The 21,280-nt window shown below is 29.6% G+C and overlaps 1 protein-coding gene across 1 annotated transcript; it reads right to left on the bottom strand.

Moving 5' to 3' along the window:
* Window positions 1–1,479: 1,479 nt before the first annotated feature.
* LOC129286536 (probable polygalacturonase At3g15720) lies at window positions 1,480–8,055 on the bottom strand. The gene is made up of 7 exons (XM_054922485.1): window positions 7,933–8,055; window positions 7,693–7,830; window positions 5,525–5,707; window positions 3,687–3,894; window positions 2,738–2,816; window positions 2,131–2,239; window positions 1,480–1,824 (listed from the first exon to the last, which is right to left on the bottom strand). The coding sequence occupies exons 1-7, from the start codon at window positions 8,053–8,055 to the stop codon at window positions 1,480–1,482; spliced, it is 1,185 nt and encodes a 394-aa protein (XP_054778460.1).
* Between the last annotated feature and the right edge of the window lie 13,225 nt (window positions 8,056–21,280).

The following is a 21,280-nucleotide window of genomic DNA, read 5'->3' as shown; positions in this document are numbered from 1 at the left end:
TATCAATGATACAAAGAGAGAAAAGGCAATAAATTAATTATGTATTCTATTATAAGAATAAAATTAATTAAAATAATGTCATGTAATATTTTATTTAAATGACTTGAAGCATTTTAATTGGACAGTCACAAATGACGTGGTGCACCTGGCCTACTTAAAAATTTCTCGTGGTGTTGATCTTTGTCATTTGAAATTAACTGTATTATTGATACTACTCTAGCTTTAATTTAATTTATAAGATATTTTTAAACAAAATCAGACATATCAGTACATTTTATTAAATATACTTTATAATCTTATTTTTTAAAACAAATATAAACTTTTAAAAATATCCTTCATTTAAGATTCCATTAGTAAAAATATATTAAAAAGAAATAATATGGAAAGGGTAATATTAAAAAAGTATCGTTAATTAAATTTTAATTTTGTTAAAGTGTTTTATATTTAAAAAAATGAATTTCACCAAAAACGTTTTATAAATTGAGACTGGGGGAAGTATAATTTTTGCATCAGCTACTATTTTTGGTGGGTTATGCCAATACTAGTTACATGTTGCCCAATACAATAACTGTTTTTTAATATGCACAATTATGGCCAAATTCCCAATCTCCAAGACTCGCGCCATAACATTGGGTGGACTTTGCAAATGCCAACTTTATCATGTGGGAATATCATTATTTGCTCCAATAGAAAAGAGTATTATGGATCTTAATATTGTGATCCATTGTATTTTGCTTGATGCAATGTGCAGTTTTGGAAAGCTCAATGCTATAAGAGTTTCTAGTATTCCTTTTTAACATTGTATGGAAATATGGGTTAACTCACCCAGTTAATTTGATAAACTATTAAACAAATGTCTTAATCAGCTTAATTTTGATCACAATTAAATTATGGCTTTGACTATTAGGAATTGAAAACCGAATCAGTTATTTAATAGGTCAAGGTACTGGTTCAACATCTAAAAATGTATGTAATTGGGTTTAGCCTTTGAAACATGTTAGATATAAACTTTATTACAAGTTTGACATCATTGATGGAGGATTTGTGGTTGCATAAATGCCTCTCCATCATCAATGATAAACATGTTTACAATAATAACGAGAAATTGGTTCTTTAACCCCTTTCCAGAGAACCATAAAGAAGTTTCTAATGTTTACAATCTGAAATATCACAATAACAATCCATCAACCCATAGAATCTTGTGATGACACCTTTGACTAAGAGATTCAGGCACACTTTCGGATTCAATCTCTTCTATTCTTATGAATTGATATGGAATTATATTTAGGTTTATGAACTTGGTTGCAATCATTTCTATAGTTTGAATATGAATTCGATTGATTGGTTAGGAACAAACAATTCCAACATTATATCCTTAAGAGTCAAAGCTCTCATTTTTCATCAGCAAAATAGCTAACAATTTCTCTATTCTAAGCAAACTAATTAAAGTTCAAAATGATGAACTCTGAAAGAAAAGGATCACTTTAGGCATGAAACTTGAGGAATGTTGGAGGCAGAACTTTTGCCGTGTGCATTTGAGCAAGACGACCTGGTCTTCATTTTAGGATTAGACGATGTAATTTTGATGTTGTCCAAGACAAGGTTAGTGCATCCTACAACATTGTCACACATCAATTTGATTGCTTCCTCAAAATATGAAGTTCCTCGGAAATTCCTATATGTAATGTCACTGATTTTTATAGCCTTTTTGTTGCCACCAGTTGCAGCAAAAGCAGTGTAGTATTGGTTGATGAGCACTGGGTACTGAACATCTTTCAATATGATGTCCTCAAATATTATCTTTCTGACATACCCAAATCCTCCCTGGCTATGAACAACGTCACATAGTTTGGTCAGAACATGATTGAAAGAGAATGTTAATAACTGCTAATAATTTAATATTTAATATTAATAATGTAAAAAAGGATAGGATTTAATAGATTAAAGACTACCATCATAGAATACTATCATAGTAATTTTTATCACAAATATATATATATATATATATATATAATGAAATAGAATCCAATACTGGCACAAACATTAATGTTCGAAAGACACTGATTTAACAATTTAATGATTCAAACCTGCAGGTTGACCTGAATTTTTATACTGTAACCTTTTTCTTACCTCCCAAGTCTTGATTCTTGCTCCATTTGAAGTTCTGGTGAAGGTGCAGTTACGGACATGGATCTCTTCCACTGCGCCATAAGTTCCACCTTTTCCCAGGCTTCCAATGCTAATAAATATAATATATTCACCAAAAAGTACCAAAAACAATTGGATTATTTATCAAACACTTGTAAATTTCTTGCATATGATATATATATATATATATATATAAATTTTTGAATGGACTTGATACATCACATCATTTATACACAATCTAATAAAAACATGCTATGTCACATAATTGTAAATATAAATTAATCTTGTAATTAATGATTGTAGAGAAATAAAAGGCAAGATAATATTTCTATCAGTGCTCCCCTACGTAGATCCCTCCAGCCTCACACGATGGGGTTCGGTCCCACTTTTAATTTCTTTGAAAAAAAAGTGGGCGGGGAAGGGGGAGGATCAGGAAAGAGTCACCCTTGAGTATGAATGAGGTGGTACTTCTAATGCATGTAAAAATTTTCCAATGTACGCGCACACGCGCATACACAAACAAACATATATAGACACACACATATGTATATATTAATGAAAAGTATAAAGGGTATTTAAGTGACATTACCTTATGCCATGACCAGGTCCACAGAAGATACCGCTAATGTTCATATTGGAACCTCCATTAATGGTAATGCAGTCATCACCTTCATCAAAAATGCATAGGAATGAACAGAGAAGACCCAAAAGGGAATTAATCAACCAATGACTAATTAGGATAAGTACAAGCGATCCTCTATCTTTTTTAATTTCTTTAAGATGCAATGTTTCTCTCCTTAAGAACCTAATGTATTTGAATATTAGTTGGTAGTAGTATGATATCGGATAGTTTTCACAAGATAAAGATGATAACTCAGATAGGTGGAGTTAAAATGGTTTTGTGAATGAGTCAGGTTTTCTTACACAAGAAAAGTAATATTTAAGTAAACAATAATTTTTAAAAAAAAGGGAGAATGACAAGTAAGGACTTTGTAAGAAAGTTAATATCAAATTAGAAATTTCAGTATTAAAACATGAAAGAAGGAGTACTGAATTTAAAAATATTAGTGTTAAAGAAATCCTAATTTGACATTAACTTTCTTTTAGGGAGAATAACAAGTAAGGACCTTATAAAAAAGTTAATACTCCCACTATCTCAAAATTATAAGACACTTTTAAAGAAATTTCTCCATCTCAAAATATAAGACACTTTGGGTAGATTAAAGTTTCATTAAATACACCAATTTTAATGTTACCCTTTCTCTCTCTATAATTAATTTTTGTTTCTTCTCTTTTGAATATATTAAATGATGGATATTTTTAAAAATTTATATTTTTATTTTAAAAAGATAAGGTTGTTAGGTCTATTTAATGAGGTTTATTGATATGTGAGATTTTGTTTAAAAGTGTCTTATAATTTGACATCAAATTAGGAGTATTTTGTTAGGTGTATTTAGGAGCATTAAATTAGGAATTTCAGTACTGAAATATGAGAGAAAAAGTAATGAATTTAGAAACATTAGTGTAGAAGAAATTACCAACTTCCATGATAGAATTTCGGACTTTGACATGGGATGATCCAGAGATGCCAAGGCCATCAGTGTTAGGGCTTTCGTCAGGAGCAACAAGATGAATATTGGAGACAATGGAACCATTGCAACCGTTTAAGGATATGTGACCTCCTGGGCTGTTAACCAACTTCACCCTCCTAAGTTTAAGGTGTTCACATGCATGGAATGATACAGCCTGCACAAATAATTCACATTCATAATTATCAATGCTAAATTTAAACGATGCAGAAAGTTACATATTGTTAATGAACCGTAAATATTGTTGCTCCTCTCACAATTCTTGGGTTTATGTGCATTTTTGTCTTTTTATATTCATTTATTATATTTTTTTTCACTTGTAAATGAAGTTTCTATTTTGTATTTTTTTCCTTTTTTTTAAAATTTCTTCACTTGTCAAGGAAAACATATCTAGTTTTAGTATGGGCAAGATATATATACATACTTAGTTTTATATTCTTATATACTTATATTCAATTAAATTATGACAAATGAATTTTAATGTATTAATAGTATTAATAACAAGAATTTATTATAGAATAAATTATTTATAAATATATATATATATATATATTTTTTGATTTAATTGAGAACAATCGCATTAAGTGTACATCTAAAGTTGAATATATAAGTTTTTTTCCTTTTACTTTATACTATCCCAATTTCTATTATAAAACACATCTAACCTCCCCAATCCTCATCAGGAGAATTAAGAAAATGTAGTTACATGAAAATACTTCCCTGGTCATTAATTTCATCAGAAAATATGATAAAATTTTAATTTTACTCATATTTAAATGAAAAAAATTAAAATTCACAATACATTCTCTATCATGAGTAATGAATTTAAATTGGGGTCATGTTAAAAAAAATAATTAATACCCCATGCACCAAGTATTTTATACTAAGGACTGTCAATTTTTTTTTTTAGATGGTATCTTATCAATTATAATAAGAACAGCATCCAGTAAGTCTTTTGGTATATTTGTGTTGAAAATGGTTCTCACTTGTCTATTTCTGAATGTATAATATTTATATTGGTTCAGTTTTACAAAAATTCAAAGAGAGCAGTTTCAATGCACCAATTTTGAACCATCCAAACCAATCAAGATTTAATATTTTTTTTATATTTTTAATGGATGCAAAATTTTAGATAAAGATAATCTCCTAATTCTCATATATATATATATATATATTACAAAAATTGATTTTTTAAATTAAAATTTTAATAGTATTTTTGTTTTGATAAAATTGATTATTTATTAATAATTTTAATCAATTAAACCATAAGGGCTTGGTTGAAACAAAATAAATTATATGGTTAGTTGTTGTAAGGACTTATGTGTGACATATCGTTTGAAACCTAAAAATTAGGCTAACCCTAAATAAAAGCAAGGATTTTGTGTTTGGGATATCTTTAATATGGGGAGCTTATGAATTTATACTTGAAGGAGACATTGGTAGGTTGTCTAAATATGAGTGGACTAAAAACAATATAGAAAGTTTCACATTGAATAAAGTTAGGCTTAACAACTAATATAAAACAAAGAGAAATGATTTATAAACTTGAATTTTAAAGTTTTGAATTAAGATAGCATCCTTTTACTATTCTTGCTTGTCTCTCCTTTCCCCTTTTCCTAGGTAGTTTCTCCCCATTCTCAACAAATACTATCCGATATAATTAAAAATTTTCTAAAACTAGGACCTATATACTAATTTTTTTCAAAAATTTTAAATATTGACCGTTAAAATTAGATTTAAACAATAATTCAAATCTCACAACATCAATGACACTACAATGAACTTACTCGAGGCCTTTGACATCTGAACTTTTGGAAACAGTCCCACCATGGAGCACCTTGGCCATTAAGAGCTCCTCCACCTTTGACAACAAAACCATCTATGTACATAAACTGAATCCATGCTCCTCTTTCACTGCTTCGCCATCTCCAACCTTTTAATTCCTTTGGTGCACTTATGATTCCTCGAATCTGCCAAAATCATGTTTTCTGGTTCGGTCAAACACGAACTAAGGAAGAAAATAGTTTAATTTAACGTTTAGATCCTTTATAAAACAAATGTAAAAACAAATTGCACGTCATGATATAATTCAATATCCAGTATGTAATTAACTTCTCCCCATAGGGAAGAGAGTGCCATATGCACACATGGATCACTCACACAGCGTACACGAGACACATCAACTACCTATCCCCCACACACCTATGGTCCCATTTCGTTGCAAGAAATGAAGGGCCTTTTTGGTTTTCTATTGGTCAAAAGTCAATTTGTTAAAAATTTATTTGATAAAAATTAATTTAATAAAAATCAGATGTGATAATGAAATCTGTGCTTGAATACAATTTTTCAAAAATCAGCTTGATAAATTAAAAGTTGTTTGGATTACATATATTGTAATGTACTTTTAAATGTATAATTACTGAATAATACATTTATTTTTATTATCTGTAATTTTTGTTATATAATATTTTATATTAGAACAATTTAAATATAATTATATTTTTCTAATAATTTTATATAGCCCGCATCTTTTTACAAGGCATTTTTGAGAAGGGTATTTAATTCTTATCATAAATATTTAATTATCATAAAATGCGTTTAAATATGAAATAATTTGATATTTTTTATTTAGTGTTATTGAATTAAACAAGCCTTTAATTTTATCTTGTAAGAATACAAAAACTGGGAGTATAACGCAACTAGTATGAAAGTACAATAAATGAGGTTTTTAATTTAATTTAATTGGAATGCTGATGATGGAACAAAGGGTAGAGAGCTTCAGAGTGATGAATGATGCATAAGTTTTGCGAGTTGGAAATGTACTTTCAGTTTGAAAAGCTCTAGAAAATAAGGTTAGCCAAATGTACTTTTCAGCCTAATTTAAGTACAAATTGTTTACCAAACAACTTTTAACATTCTAAAAATGTAAATTGACTTCTTAAATGTGAAATGTGAGGTTCCCAAACAGACACAAAAAGAATAAAATGGATTAAAAAATAAATATAAAAATTAAGATGATTAAAATATAAAGGAGATATGTAAACTATATTCAAATAGGAGAAGGGTACGTGATTTAGTTTGCGAGTTATAATTTAAGAGATTTTTTGAAGAGTGTAATAATTCTCACTTTTATAGTATATAATATGATAAATTTTATCATGCTTACTATGAGTATGAAAAGAAAGGATAATTTAATTTATTTTGGTTTTGATTTTTTTAATTCATTTCATTCCCATATTTTCTAGCAATCAAACAGGATCCAAATTCTTTTAATCCCCCTTCAAGCCACGAGGGGAGTGAATTCATAATCCTTTGCGTCAAGGGGAGAATTCATGCCACTACATCATAGTTTATATCCACTAAAAGGAGCAGTTGCTTGTAAGTATTTATATATGGAATCCGTTGTTTCACTTGTAAGTCTAAATTCTCTGCGAATTTGAAAACACATGCACAGTGTTTGGCTGATAAGAGAAAACAAAGATGAGAGAAAATGAGAAGAAAGAAAATAGGGAGAAGAGAAGAGTAAAAGGATGTAATTTTTATAATTGAAAGTTTTTTTATCGAATTTCAAATTTTATTTATAAAATTATTAAATATACTGCCATCTAAAAATTTAAAACTACAACAAAATATAAGAAAATGGAGTGAGGCAAGAGGGGCAGAAAACAACATTCATAGGTAAATTTAGAAATAGAGTTTTCTCTCCAAAATCTATCCATTTTTTGAGAGAAAAATTAGGAGAAAAAACATTTGAATCCAATTTTCTTTCTTTAGCCAAACATATAGGAAAATACAGCCACTCACTTTTCTCTTCCCCACTGTTCTTTCCAACAAAGCCTATGGCAATAGAGTTTACAAATTATTTATCCGAATCATCTAAATCGATGCAAAAGACGTGTAACTATGAGAAGGAAACCAGAATAAAAGAGATAACAAATGCATTGAATTGATTTACCTTAAAATTAATGGAAGAAGACTTGCAAGGACCTTGGAAAACCATAGGTTGCAACATAAACGTTCTTCCCTTTGGTACAAGAAGTGTTGGATTCCCCTTTTTTGCCTTACAAACATCTCTCCACGCTTTCTCAAAAGCCTATGCAGTCAAAGAATGGTTCATATGTTTAGACTCCGAGCAAAGAACAAACAGGATTAAGACGAGGATGATGACAATGGTGACATTATATAGCAAACTTACATGAGAATCATCAGTGTGGCCATCTCCTGAAGCACCATACTTGAGTACGTTAAAAATAGGTTTAGCTTGTGAGAAAGCAACAAAACATAAGAAAAAGATAGCAAATAGGCCTTGCATAATCATCTAGCACTCAACGTACATACAAGAACTTTTTACTATAATGGAGAAAAAAAATTGTAGAAAAGAAGGCTAGAATTTACTTGGATGTATATGATGGTTTTTGTGATCTATAGTGAAAGAAACGACACGGGTTTATATATAATTAATATTTTTTTTGGGGATTTTTTGATTTCTCCTATTAATATCCCTATATATTTAATTTTTGCTTTAATCTTTCAGGCCATATTATAGAATTTCCTGTTTGAATTCATTAAAAATAGAAGTTTACACATTCGGATGCAAAATTCAGAAGTCAGCAGTATATATTAATTTGAATGTATTCATGAATCAAATATTTTATCCTCATATAATTTGAGAAATAAATAAACAACCATTATATGGATTAAATGAATATTATACATTTACTATTTGTCTATTATTTTTTATGTAACTAGAATAGGCCCCTACATTATACTAATAACAAATCTTGCGCCCATAATAAAATTGAAATAAAATGAACTATAATTATATCATAAATTTAAAAATACTAAAAACTGACCCAATCATTAATCTAGTCAAAGTATTGGTCATTAAATAGGCATCGGTTATAATTGTCTCTCCAAGATTTCTAGTTCTTGACTTGTTCAGGAAGAATCTATGCAATACTAGAGACATTCGTATAGGTGGAATAATCCTTAAAGACAATTAATTTAGTCAATAATACAATTTAATGATTATAATAAATATTTCTTATTCTAACCAAAGTGCTTAAATATGTTGGTCTACATTCTTGATGGATTGGGTCAAGTGAGCAAAGGCCCAATTTGAGTTAAATAATTATTTATTGATTAAATAATTATGGTAGTATTGGTTAGCAAGAGAGGGAGTAATTGTGGAACTACTTAAATTTCTACTGTGATATATAGGAGGTTTTATATTAATCTAGAGACACGACTCAAAAGAAAAACTCCCTCTCTCTCCCTGTTTTTCTCATCTTTCTCTCTTGGTGAGTCTACTGTGAAAATCCATCTGAGGTTTGTAATTGTAACATGGTCTTGCGTGTGGTTCAAGAGAAGTCCATATATTGTCATTGGAGGTACGTTTTTGCACTCCACCTTCTTACATTGGTATCAAAGCAAGAGTTATTTATGTGCTTGTAACTTGTTTTTTTCTGCTACAATCTCATATATATTGTTGTTATTGTGATTTACTTTGAGAAGAAATAATGCAAATCAATTTTTATTTTCTCCGTTGTGTATTGATGCTATGTATTATTCATCATGGTTTTGGTTTTTCTGGGTGTATAATGTTTATTGAAAGGAGAAAACATACCAAAAAATGTTAAAAAGATAAAAAGAATGCTATATCAAGAAACAACCAAAACTTTCATTTTATTGGATCATCAAATATGAGAGTTTTAGTCTGAATGGTTGGCACCATTGTGTAAAGGATGAAAAAAAAATAAAGAAAATGACACTAAGAATTCCAAAAATAGAGATTAAACGGATAAGTTTCGAGTCCAACAAACTTAATTAAAAGCTCCGAATTGAGTCAGAGTGACCTTGCTAAAGGTAGGGGACGACATAAATAACATGGCCGAAATGATGCGTTGTTTTGCCTATCAGTGACCTATTTAAAAAAAAAAAAATAGGTTATGGGCTTCATGTTTTTGGGCCCAAATCTATAAATAAAAAAATGGGCCCTCAAAGTATTTGGGTTTTAAAAAGAAGACTTCTATAAAAAAAAAGTTTTGGATCTTTCAAGGGGGTCAAACTAGGTATGAAAAGAAGAAAAATATGCCGAGTGGCGAGTGGGGCCTATTGAGGGATCCAAGGGATACGTGGACTGCACCAATTGAAAGGTCTCGACATGTGGAGTCCAATAAGGCAACATGTGTCGTTAGAAAAGTCGTGGTGCATGTCATTCATTCTCCCTCTAAGAGAGTGGGTTTTGCTAGAATTTTTAATTTTTTTTATAATTTTTTATCTGAACTTGTTCTAAGGGCATGTGGAGCATCCGATTAAGATGAAATTTGCTCCTAAAAATTCCTAAATGTGATATCTACAGTTTGATATGTAATTGACCTGTTTTTTGGCACTTTCAGATCAATTAATAAGACTTTCAATGATTATATGAGTATTTTAAATATTTAAAAATTATAAAAATAATTATATTTATTTAAATTTCTATCATATGGATAAATATAAATTGAGTCACCAAAAGCACTGAAATGTTGGATAAAGTCTCATTTTTGAAGAAAACATTTATTCTAAAATGTGATCTTTTAAGTGAGAATTATAAAATAAAACCTTTGGAGGCATAAATACCACTTGGTGAGGGTTGAGAAAGTGATCCAAAAATTGACCCAAATTAAACTGGCTATTGATTTGAACCAAACATGAGCAAAATTTAAATGAAAGTTAAATATTTCCTGTGAAACAGTAATGGTAAAAGTACAATAAATTTGAAGATTCATAATTAATCTTGAAGGGGCTTTTCCAAGAGCATATAAACAACCATGAAGAAAACCCTTATAGTAGAGCATAAATTAATTCCTCTAAATCATTTCTCAGGTGAAGTATTAATGCTTCTTTTGAACTCAATTAAAAGAGGAATAATTTTTTTACCAAATAAACTCCTTATAATATTTAAGGAGATAAAAAGCTTTTATCATAGAAAATAAATATGATAAAATGGAAATCAATTAGAATGTATATTAATACCCTTAAGTTGAGAACCTTCTTAGATGATTGTCTTGTACTTTTGAATTTGTGTTTCAAAAACGTACAAAGACCATTTTTTTTAGATAGTAAAGCATGTTTTAGAAGTTATTTGATTAAATGCTTTAATACAATTGTTGCATGCTTTATTTGAGTTGGAGCTCTTGAAAAATGAGTTTTCTTAGAGTCATAGATAAAAATCTACTTTGATTTACTTGTATAAAATTATTGATAGATATTCGTGGCATTACTAGAATCCATGTGATGAGAGGTACAAACATAGTTTCTTGATCATGGACCTAATGGTGTCAATTTTATTCTAGTTAAGAATTATGCAAGTATGTCACACTGCATGCTTAACTGTACTATATTAATGAAAATTTCTTTAGTTCAATTCAATGATAGAAAATATTGTTCATGTGGAATAGTTTTATAATTGAATTGAGAATGGCTACCAAGAATATAATTGCTGAATTGAATAAAGGGGATAAAGTAAATGGGGACATGTAAGATATCTGACATTGAAAGGTCTCATACATATTAGAGGAATAAGATGCCGTTGAGCTATTGATTACGACAATGGTGGAACTTGGAGTTGGGAATACTACCTAACAAAGGAGGAATCATGAGGCTTACATGGCTTGGAAAAAGAAAAACAGTATAGCACACATTACTTTATTGAGTGTAGTGGTTAATGACCTGATGTGCGAGTATGAGAAATACATCACTACTCAAGCTATGTGGATCACACTAAAGTATAAGTTTGAAAGTACTTCCACTATCAAACTAAGAAGGTTGACAATAAAGTTTGGCACTTATAAACTAAAGTCTAATACTCATATGAGAAAGTATCTGAATGAAATGGCTAATATGATTTGGGAACTAAAAGAAGCTAGGCACATATTTTCTAATGAATAGAAAGTTCATGATATTATAAGATCGCTCCCTTCTAGATGGGAGCATATGAAAGTGAATATGACCCATGACAAGAATATCATCACTTTTGACAATGTAGCAAAACATCTAAAGTTCAAGATGAATGCCTTAAAGCTTATAAATTGCAACAACACACAAATTTTTTAGTAAAATTTAGCAGAAGAAGAGCTGGTTTAGTGGGCACTCTACTGCCATTTACCTAAGTGATCCTGAGTTCGAGCCTTCCAAATCAAGAGTGGGATTTTTATAATTTTGTTTCAGCCTCAAATTACCATTTTGCCCTTCTGTAAAAAGAAACAAATAAATGAAGAAAAGTAGATCAAAAACATGAGAAACACACGCACGCACCGCCATTCTTCTCTTCCCCTCCTTCTAAAATTCAAATGTTCGAAAGCCAAGGAGATCAATCTTCTCTCCTTCCATTTTTCTGACGTTCGTCCTAGCGACCGTTGACAGCGTGGATAGTGCTGGAGCTTCTTCCATCCTTGTAGGATTCTAGCTCATGAATGCTTCCTCCTCCTGTTTCGTGTCACAGATCACTCAACCCTGTCGGCGTAGAGCTTGTTCGTCTGTCACCATCACTGTTGAAGTTGCCGTTCGTCGTCACTGCAAGCATTTCCAATGAGGTTATGAGCTCTTCTTCTGTTTTTGTGTGGCGTTGCTGTCCAAGCTTCCTTCCCCTATTATGCACCGTGCACTCTTCCTTCCTCATTTGTGTTGCTGGTGGTTTGATGGGGTAAGGAGCTTCAATCTATCAGTTCCTTGTTGCTGCGCGTATGTAATTATGGCTTGAGATTGTGAATTTTTCCTCTCTGTTTGTTTGTTTGTTTGTTTGTTTTTTTTTTTGTTGACTGTGAGGCATTTGAAGTTGGAAATTTGATTCGTCTGAGTATAAAAAATTTATATATGTTGAAGGAGTTAAATTGGAGAGCTATATTATTTCAATTATTGGTATTAGAAAATTTGGAGAATAAAATTTGAAGTAAGGAAGTTTGGTGTTAATTAAAGGATTCATGTCTTTAAGATGCTCAATAAAATGACCATTAGGAAAGTTTTGCTTGATCTTGCATTTTTTCTGAAATTTCATTGGTTCATTTGAGGTGTATGTTAGTGTGGGTGTTATTGATCTATAAACTAACATCAAGGTCACATGGGAAATTTGATTGTGAAATTAACTTGTAATTATGTAAATTCATGAGATTGGGTAGTTGTTCATAAATTATATGATAATAAGTTTGAATACCATGAAGCCCTTTTGAGTGAATTGAGAAATTAGCTATGTCAATAAAGAAACTTACGTTTAAGTGTTGGATTCCAAAGTTTAAAATTTATAATCGTTATTTGTTTGTTTGTGTGTGTGTGTGTTAATGTTGGAAGAGGGTTTTTAACATTGTTAGAAGTATATTAAGACCCTAATATACTCTATATTTAGGGAGTTGAGAACAAGAGAAAATTGATTAATGTGGTAAGAGGAGAACCTTGTATTTTGAGAACACTTCAGGTAAGTGAATATTGTCCCAATGACTCATTAGCAAATTCATTTTCATAAAAATATTGATTTAGCATATTCATGTGCCATCTCTTCTATTTACATAACCTTTTTTATTCCACAAAAAAAAAGAACAAATGATAGAGTAATTTAATTCATTTTTATGGTTCATTATCTTAATTTTATTATTATCAACTATTGTACATGAAAATGTTTTCACTATATTATATTTTATTATTACAATGTATTTCATTATATTATATGTTATAGAAAGAGTTGGATTCATCCTTCCATTGATTATCTGAAAGTATTTGCTATATTAAAAATGTTGATTTTTATATTTAAATAATGATTAACTATTATGATTCATGCATGGGACTTGTATACAGATGCATCCATTTATGTTGAGTTTGATGAGCAATTTTGAAAAGAAATAATATGTTGATTTTAGACCCATGCATGCTTGATTTGAAATGTGGGATTGAATCAGAAAGCTAGTTGTTAACGACAGTACCATTAGCTCTTAACGTTCTATGATACACGTAGCTAGCAGAGTACTTAGGAGGTGTTACCCTCATTTGATGGCCAATGCATGTGAAATAGAGGGATGATTATTCGTGAGCATAATACTTACGTTTGTTTTCATGAGCCTTATGCCTGCACTTGACTTCATGAGCTTTATGCTTGCGCTTGTTTTCCTGACTTTGAGATGTGCTTGGTGTTATTTACCCCCATGGACTATGTGTCTATATTTAATGGTTATTTACCTTTATAGACTATGTGTCCATGCTTACTAATCATTCTGATCAAGTCCTATAAAAGAATAAGTTTTGAAAAAAAAATTCATTTTTCTTAAAATAAATTGTTATTTTATCACATTTGAATTTTATATTGAGCTATATAATTTTCAAAATGTTTGAGCATGTTTAAAGTGGAACTCAAATTTCTAATAAAATTGTAATTGAATTCACATAAACACGAGATATGTGCTTATTTTCAAATGATTTTATTAAGTTTATAAAAAAAAAACTCATTGACGTACCTTCCATTACTTCCATCAATTGTAATTGAGATATTATTTATTGAAAAATTATTTTTAATCTCAAATAGTGTAGCTGACATTGTATGTCCTGCTGAGCACTGAGGAACTCTTGCTAAGTAAGGTGGGGATTTGTTTTATAAATATCTCTTTTGATGTAATTCTAAAATTTATATATTGTGTTTTGAAAATATGTTTATATATTTAGGTTCTAATTTGGTTTTATACTCTATCTATTGGCTAGATGGAGCTGTGCTCTTGATTTTAGTGATAATCTGCTTGTAAGAATTGTATTGTAGGATTTTTGGGAGATCATACTTATAAGTGAGATGCTATCGAAATTCTTACAAAAATCTTAAGGCTTTTGTTTAAATAAAAAAATTATCCAAGATTTCTTAATTCTATATAAATATAATTAAGTATTTAGAAAATTTTGTTGAGTTAAGGCTCAAGGGGTATGTGTATTGTACACATATCTCATACCGATCACTCCTATATTTTAGGCTGTGACATAAATCCTTTAGAAAGGCATATATAACTAAGGGAGCTAGTCTTTCTAACACCCAATCTAATTCCTAAAAAGGCAAAATGTAACATCCTAAATTTTATCTAGAGATTTAATTATGATTTAATTGAGGAAATGTGTGTATTTGAGGTTTTAATTGTTGAAACATGTATTTTGACGATTTGATTGAGGTTTATAATATTAATCAATTATTTAGGCTCTAATTATGGTTTAAATTGGGCCTAAAATTATGTACTAGGGTTATTTGGGATTCAAAATAGCTATTAGAGTAATTTGGGCCCAAATTATTAGCCTTAAGTGAGATTTTTTGACACTACCATATGCCATCATATGGTGCATTTTCAGCATTTATTTTTCTATTCAAAAGATGAAACAAAAGTGAGGGTGTTTGGTGAGGCTAAGGGTGAAAATTGTAGGGTTTCCATCTTCCCATCAATCAGAAATGGTTTTGGGCTCCAACTCACCTAAGGTAAAATCTCTAATCACTCTTTTACACCTAAACCTCTTAATAAGCTAGTTTACTTGCAGTTTTTATATTAGGATTTCATTTTTTAGGTTGCAAACTTAATGGATGATTTGAGGTTAAATAAGTGTAGTTTAAGTTAAATTCAAAAACCCTAGACTAAGAAGGTGATTATTTGTGATAATTTGAGTGTTTATAAGTTAAATTTATGATTAAGAGATATATTGAAACTAAATTAAGTGTATAGGAAGTGTTTAGGTTAATTAAATTAATTAACCTAACCTTAGGATTAAGGTGTGGTTAGTGTATTAATACTTTGATCAGCCATAATTAGTATTGTATTAACAATAATTAATGTCACATCGTAAGTAGATTGAGATATTGACACTATTGGTGGTGATAGTGTGCTTTCAGGGAGTTCTTGTAGTCAAGAGTAAAAGTAACTTCTATTAATGTGTTATGGAGGTGTGTTTACATGCAGTTAATTACATTGTATGCATCCTTATATATTAATTTTAGCTATTGGGACCTTATGTAACATCCCAATTTAAATTTAATAGTTAATTTGGGTTAATAAAAATTTTTAAAAATATTTAGAGGTAAGCAAATTAGTAGGATATGATTGTTAAATCTAATTAGGATATAATTTTAAATTAAAATTTAAAAAATAATTAATTAATTAATTAAAAAAATATTAAATTATTATTATTATTATTAAAAAAAGAAAAAAAAATGTAAAAAAAAAAAAGAGAAGAAGAAGAAGAAGAAATGGTGCTTTCGGTGCCTCCCACGGCAATCATGACATATATATATTATAATAAAAACAAAAGAAAAAAAAGAAGAGAGAGGAAAGAGGAAACAATAAAAAAACACGTGGGACCCGCATTATTTTTTTTTATAAAACCACCCTCTTTCCTTCGTTTCTTCATTTCATCCCTGTACGCGAGCTGAGGCAGAGAGCGAGCGAGAGAGCGAGCGACACTGACGGAGAGGCTGACTGATTTAGAAGGTGAAGCTCCATAATAGGATACTTTATATGAGATTTTAAGTATTCTAAGATTAGATAAGTGTTCTAAACATTTTTCTTAGTCATCTTTTCTCTTTGGTTTCTGATTTTGTGGTGGTAGAAAATTTAGGATTTGGAAGAGGGATAAATTTATGTTGAATAAATATATTTTTTGAGGTTGTTAGTAGTGTAATAAATATTCTAGAGTATTATTTTGTTGATAGAATTGGAATTTGAGGCATTTGAGTTTATCCCTAGATTTTTATGGGCAGATTTTTGGTTAAATCTGAAAATATAAATTGATTTGTTGATATTTAAATAATTATTTGAGATGAAAAATAAATTATTATGGCTATAGAATAATAATTCTAGGCTTGAAATCAAGTTTGCAATTTTTGGGTATTTTTATGTGTGAATTTTTGAAATAAAAAGAGAAATTTTGATATTAGAAAAATATTTGAATGAAATTATTGTGAAGGAGACTATTGAACTAAGTAGATAGGTTCAAATATATGAAATTAAATTTTAGAATTCAAGAGACTAAGACTAATTTCTTAAAATAAATAAATAAATAAATAAATATAAAATAAAATAAAATAAATACTTAGGTGTTAGAGTATGAGTGAAAATTGTATTAATAATATTATTGACACATTGGATATGATCAATTGTGGATTAATTTTTTTTTTGACACCATTCAAGCTTTGAAAAGCTTTGTAAGTGTTGTAACTTGAGGGGTAACCTTTGACCTCTCAAAGGTTGAGGTAACCGGGAATAATCTATTTTATGCATTTATATGTTAATTAATTAATTATGTTGGTGAAACAAAAGAATATATATATATATATATATATATCTAAATTTGAAATAGTTGTTTGTAATGCATGTAGCTTTGTTGAGACCTTATGATTTGTAACCAAGTTAATTGTGACTTGGTATAAGTAATGAGATTGATGTTGATGATGATGTGCACAATCTTGACTATAAATTATGAATTATATATATGAGTTTTTAAAATGCATTTTTTTATTAGTATGATCATATGGCGGGAGTTCGCCTTAGTGAAGGAGTTAGCGATTACACAAAATCCATATGGTACTTGGCTATTAACTGATAATCCTAGGGGTTATAGCCGCTACTTACCTTGTAAGGTACTGTAGCATTGTTCCTATTAAGGGACTTGACCCTACTGGCCTACCTGGAGTTTTGGGTAGAGTTAGTTTTGGGTATGACACCCCATAGTGTGTGATTTGGGAGAAACCGTGTTCATATGTGAGTAAGGTAACCCTGACCCGATAGCCCCTCATGATATGATTAAGGCTTTGGGTAGTCTCACCACATGAATGATCCCTTCCGGTTGTTGGCCCACGGATTTCATGTCAGAGAAAATAAGGGGGGATATAAGGAAGAGATTGATCATGCATATTATTATTATCATGCCATTTGAGTGATTGATGGTTATGTTGAGAATATGATTATAATTATAGAAATGAGAACATGTAATAATTATGCAAATAATGTATATGTGGCCATTTGTGCAAACTTTATACTTGACTTTATTCTTGGGATTATTCACATGAGTTAGATGTTAATGTGATTAACATGTTATTAATGTGAATGTTTACATGGTCACCTTGATAAACTTATTAGCCACTTACATTTATGATTAATTATCATACATTTGTATAACTTAGATGTACCTTAGTTATTGAGTGATTGTACTCACCCCTCTCTTTAACATATTACAGGAGCTAGCTCATCTCAGAAGAACAAAGGAAAGGAGCATTAGGCTGAGTGATAATAATCACTTCTGTAAGCCTCTCTCCTTTTATTTGATATGTGTATTTAGTTTATGATATTGCCATCTAAGATAATATATTCTTGATCCACTTGCATTATGGGTTTTGTGCTGGGAAAAATGTATTTTGGGCCCTGAGAAATGTGGTTTGATGCTTGTGCTATAATTACGAGCCAAAATATTGGTGCAGGTAAAAATAGTTATTATCTTGCTTCCGCATATGTTTAATTAAATGATATGAGTTCTTAAAATATTTTAAAGACTTGGGATCCCTTTGTATTAAATAGTTTGTAAAAAAAAATACATGTTAAGAATTCATTTAGGTTAATCTCGTAATGAATAATCCATTTGGGTTATTAACTATGATTAGTGTGATGATTAAGTTCTAATTTAGGACACCCTTTACACCTTATGTCTCATTTCTCGTGGTTACAATTTTTGTAAGGAAGAGTCCAACCAAAGAAGCACCTTAGGCATAGACATAGTGTGTGGATGACCACAGCAGAGCACTGAATATGAATATGAGAAAGAATACATCAAGTGTGGGTAGGGCATGTTAGACTACACCCTCAATGGATTGGGCCAAGTGAGAAGAGACCTAGTTTAAGTTAAATAATGATTTATTTAGTTAAATAATTATAGTGGTGTTGGTTACTAGTAGAGGGAGCAATTGTGTAACTACTTAAATTTCTATGATGATATATGGGAGGTTTTACATTATTCTAGCAACATGATTCGGAAGAAAAACTCCCTCCCTTTCCTTGTTTTCCTCATCTTTCTCTCTTGGTGAATCTATCGTGAAAACCCATCCAAGTTTTGTAATTGTAACCTAGTCTTGCTTGTGGTTCAAGTGAAGTTTATTGTCACCAGATGTATGTTCTTGCACTCCATCTTCTTACAAAATATGTATTAGTAACTATTAGGGCTAAAATATAATTTTTGCCTCAAGTCCAACTATTTGGGCTAAAAATAGTAATCTTGTTCCAAGCTCACCTTAGCTTCTAGAAGAGGGTGGTTAATGAGGAAGACTTGTTTGGCACGCACCATTTTGAAAAAGTAAGAGTGGAGAAAATTATAAGAAAAATTGTAATTAGTGATCCTAAAAATTAGAGTATAGAGCCATGGAAGAACGGACTTTGTACTTATAAAAAGGAAAGCCACCACACCTATACAAGTCTATACAATCTCTTTGAACACTTCAACAACTTAACCCCAAAATATACTTTTCCAATGCAAAACTCAAACCTTAATCTTGCATCACCCTAAGCTCACCCAATGTGACTCCTTTTATCTTTTAGCAAATTCAACACAGTACCTTTAACACATCATGCATTTAGTAGAGAGCAGTAAGTTTTCTAGCAACTAATATAGTGCTTTTTTGATGACTGCTCACGTATTTTGAAGAGCCCTCCCATATGTTATTTTTTATTTTTTAAAAATATTTTGATATCTTTTTTCACTTTCTCTTGCATTTCATTACAAATGATTAATCCTTAGCAATATAAAAAACAATCCACTAATAGTATAATTCAATATTAAAAGTTGTATACAACCAAAGAACTTGAAATCAAAACAAAGTTAAATCAATTTTCTAACTTGTCTAATCTTTAGCTAATCTAACAAATGAAACTTTTGGTATTTTTCTATCATTAGAAGATAATTACCTATCACAAATAACCAATGGTATTTTTCTAACATTAGAAGCTATTTACCTATCACAAACAACTAATAATATATTATGGCCTCTACTCAATTACATCTTCTATTTTCTCCATGGTAAAAATGTAAGGATCTTGCTCCTTGGAAATACCACAAAAGAAATCAACATATAATTAATTATCTATATTATATGTAATACATGAATTTAATTTTGAAACACTTACATTTGGCAAAATGATCATCTTGTTATATGATTATTTTTTTCATAAACTTCAACACATAGTAACCATGCTTCTAACTTTTTATTTGTGTAGGTACTTATAAAAAAAATAAAAGATGTAATTATCCAAACACATTAAAAACAAAATGTAACTAATTATCCAAACACACAACTTATTACACAAATTATTATTGGAGTACTTTGGTCCCAATAAGTATTTTGTAAAGTAATGCGAAGAGACTCAAAAAAAAAAAAAAAATCAACAAAGGGGTGAGGGAAGAAGAGGAGTCTAGTTTCAGTGCTGATTACATGATGGGCAATTTGAATAATCTAGTTTACAGATTTTAAGAATTTATTTTTATATTTTTATTTTATATTTATTATAAAAATTATAAAATTTTAATAAATTTATCTTATCACCAATCTAAATAATACCGATTTAATCTGGGTGGTCTAATTTAATATTAATTTTTTTTATAATTTTTATAAATTAACTATCCAAATGTACTCTGAATGGTCTGGATTTAAAATTTTCAAGTTAAATTTTTTTCTTATTTTCTTTAAAGTACCAATTTGAAGATTATCTTTATTTTTATTTTTTAATATTATATTTACTAAAATAAAATTTTTAAAAATCATCTTTATTATTAAATTTAGACTGTCCAAAATATATCTAGATGGTCAAATTATAAAAATTATAAAAAAAATTTAATATTAAATTGGACTATCTAAATTAAATTTGTATTGTCCATGTTGATGATAAGATACATTTATTAAAATTTTATAATTTTTTATAATAAATATAAAAATAAAATATTAAAATTTAAACCATTCAAACTTAAATTTTTAATCTAAACAGTTTAAATGTTTCTCAAGGATGAGCACTGAAACCAAAGGTGAAGAAGAAGAGGAGTGAAATTTTTATGGGGCATGAATGATGAAATTGCCAGGCTAGAGAAGAGCGAAGACTTTGAAGTCCACTCATCGAGTCTCCGTCACAATCCTTTCTTCAATTATTCATTCCCCGCCCCCCCCCCCCCCTCCAAAAATAAATAAATAAATAAATAAATGCGTTGCCCTTCACATTTCACACACCATATATTGCCTTATTAAAGTTCAGCCAAAAAATCTTCGCCCCCACGTACACATGCCGCTACTATATCTTCTCACCCAAATTTATTCCATATTTTAAAACTAGGTTTTATTATTTTATTTCTCATTTTTTTCTTTCTTTTTTTTTTTTCCTGGAATTTATGCAAACCTTAACCTACTCATTTTTTTTTATGGATAGATGATTTCAATGATATGAGAAAAGAAAACTTAGTAACAGCGTTCTTGATTTTCAAATATGCATGTTAGTAATATATATTATTTTAATAAACAACTGAATACT

Source organism: Prosopis cineraria, unplaced genomic scaffold (assembly GCF_029017545.1).
Source record: "Prosopis cineraria cultivar Desert tree isolate PC_DT_omini unplaced genomic scaffold, ASM2901754v1 PC11, whole genome shotgun sequence".
Taxonomy (NCBI): Eukaryota; Viridiplantae; Streptophyta; class Magnoliopsida; order Fabales; family Fabaceae; genus Prosopis; species Prosopis cineraria.
The sequence above is the reverse complement of the archived record's forward strand: the minus strand, read 5'-3'. Positions and strand labels throughout refer to the sequence as shown.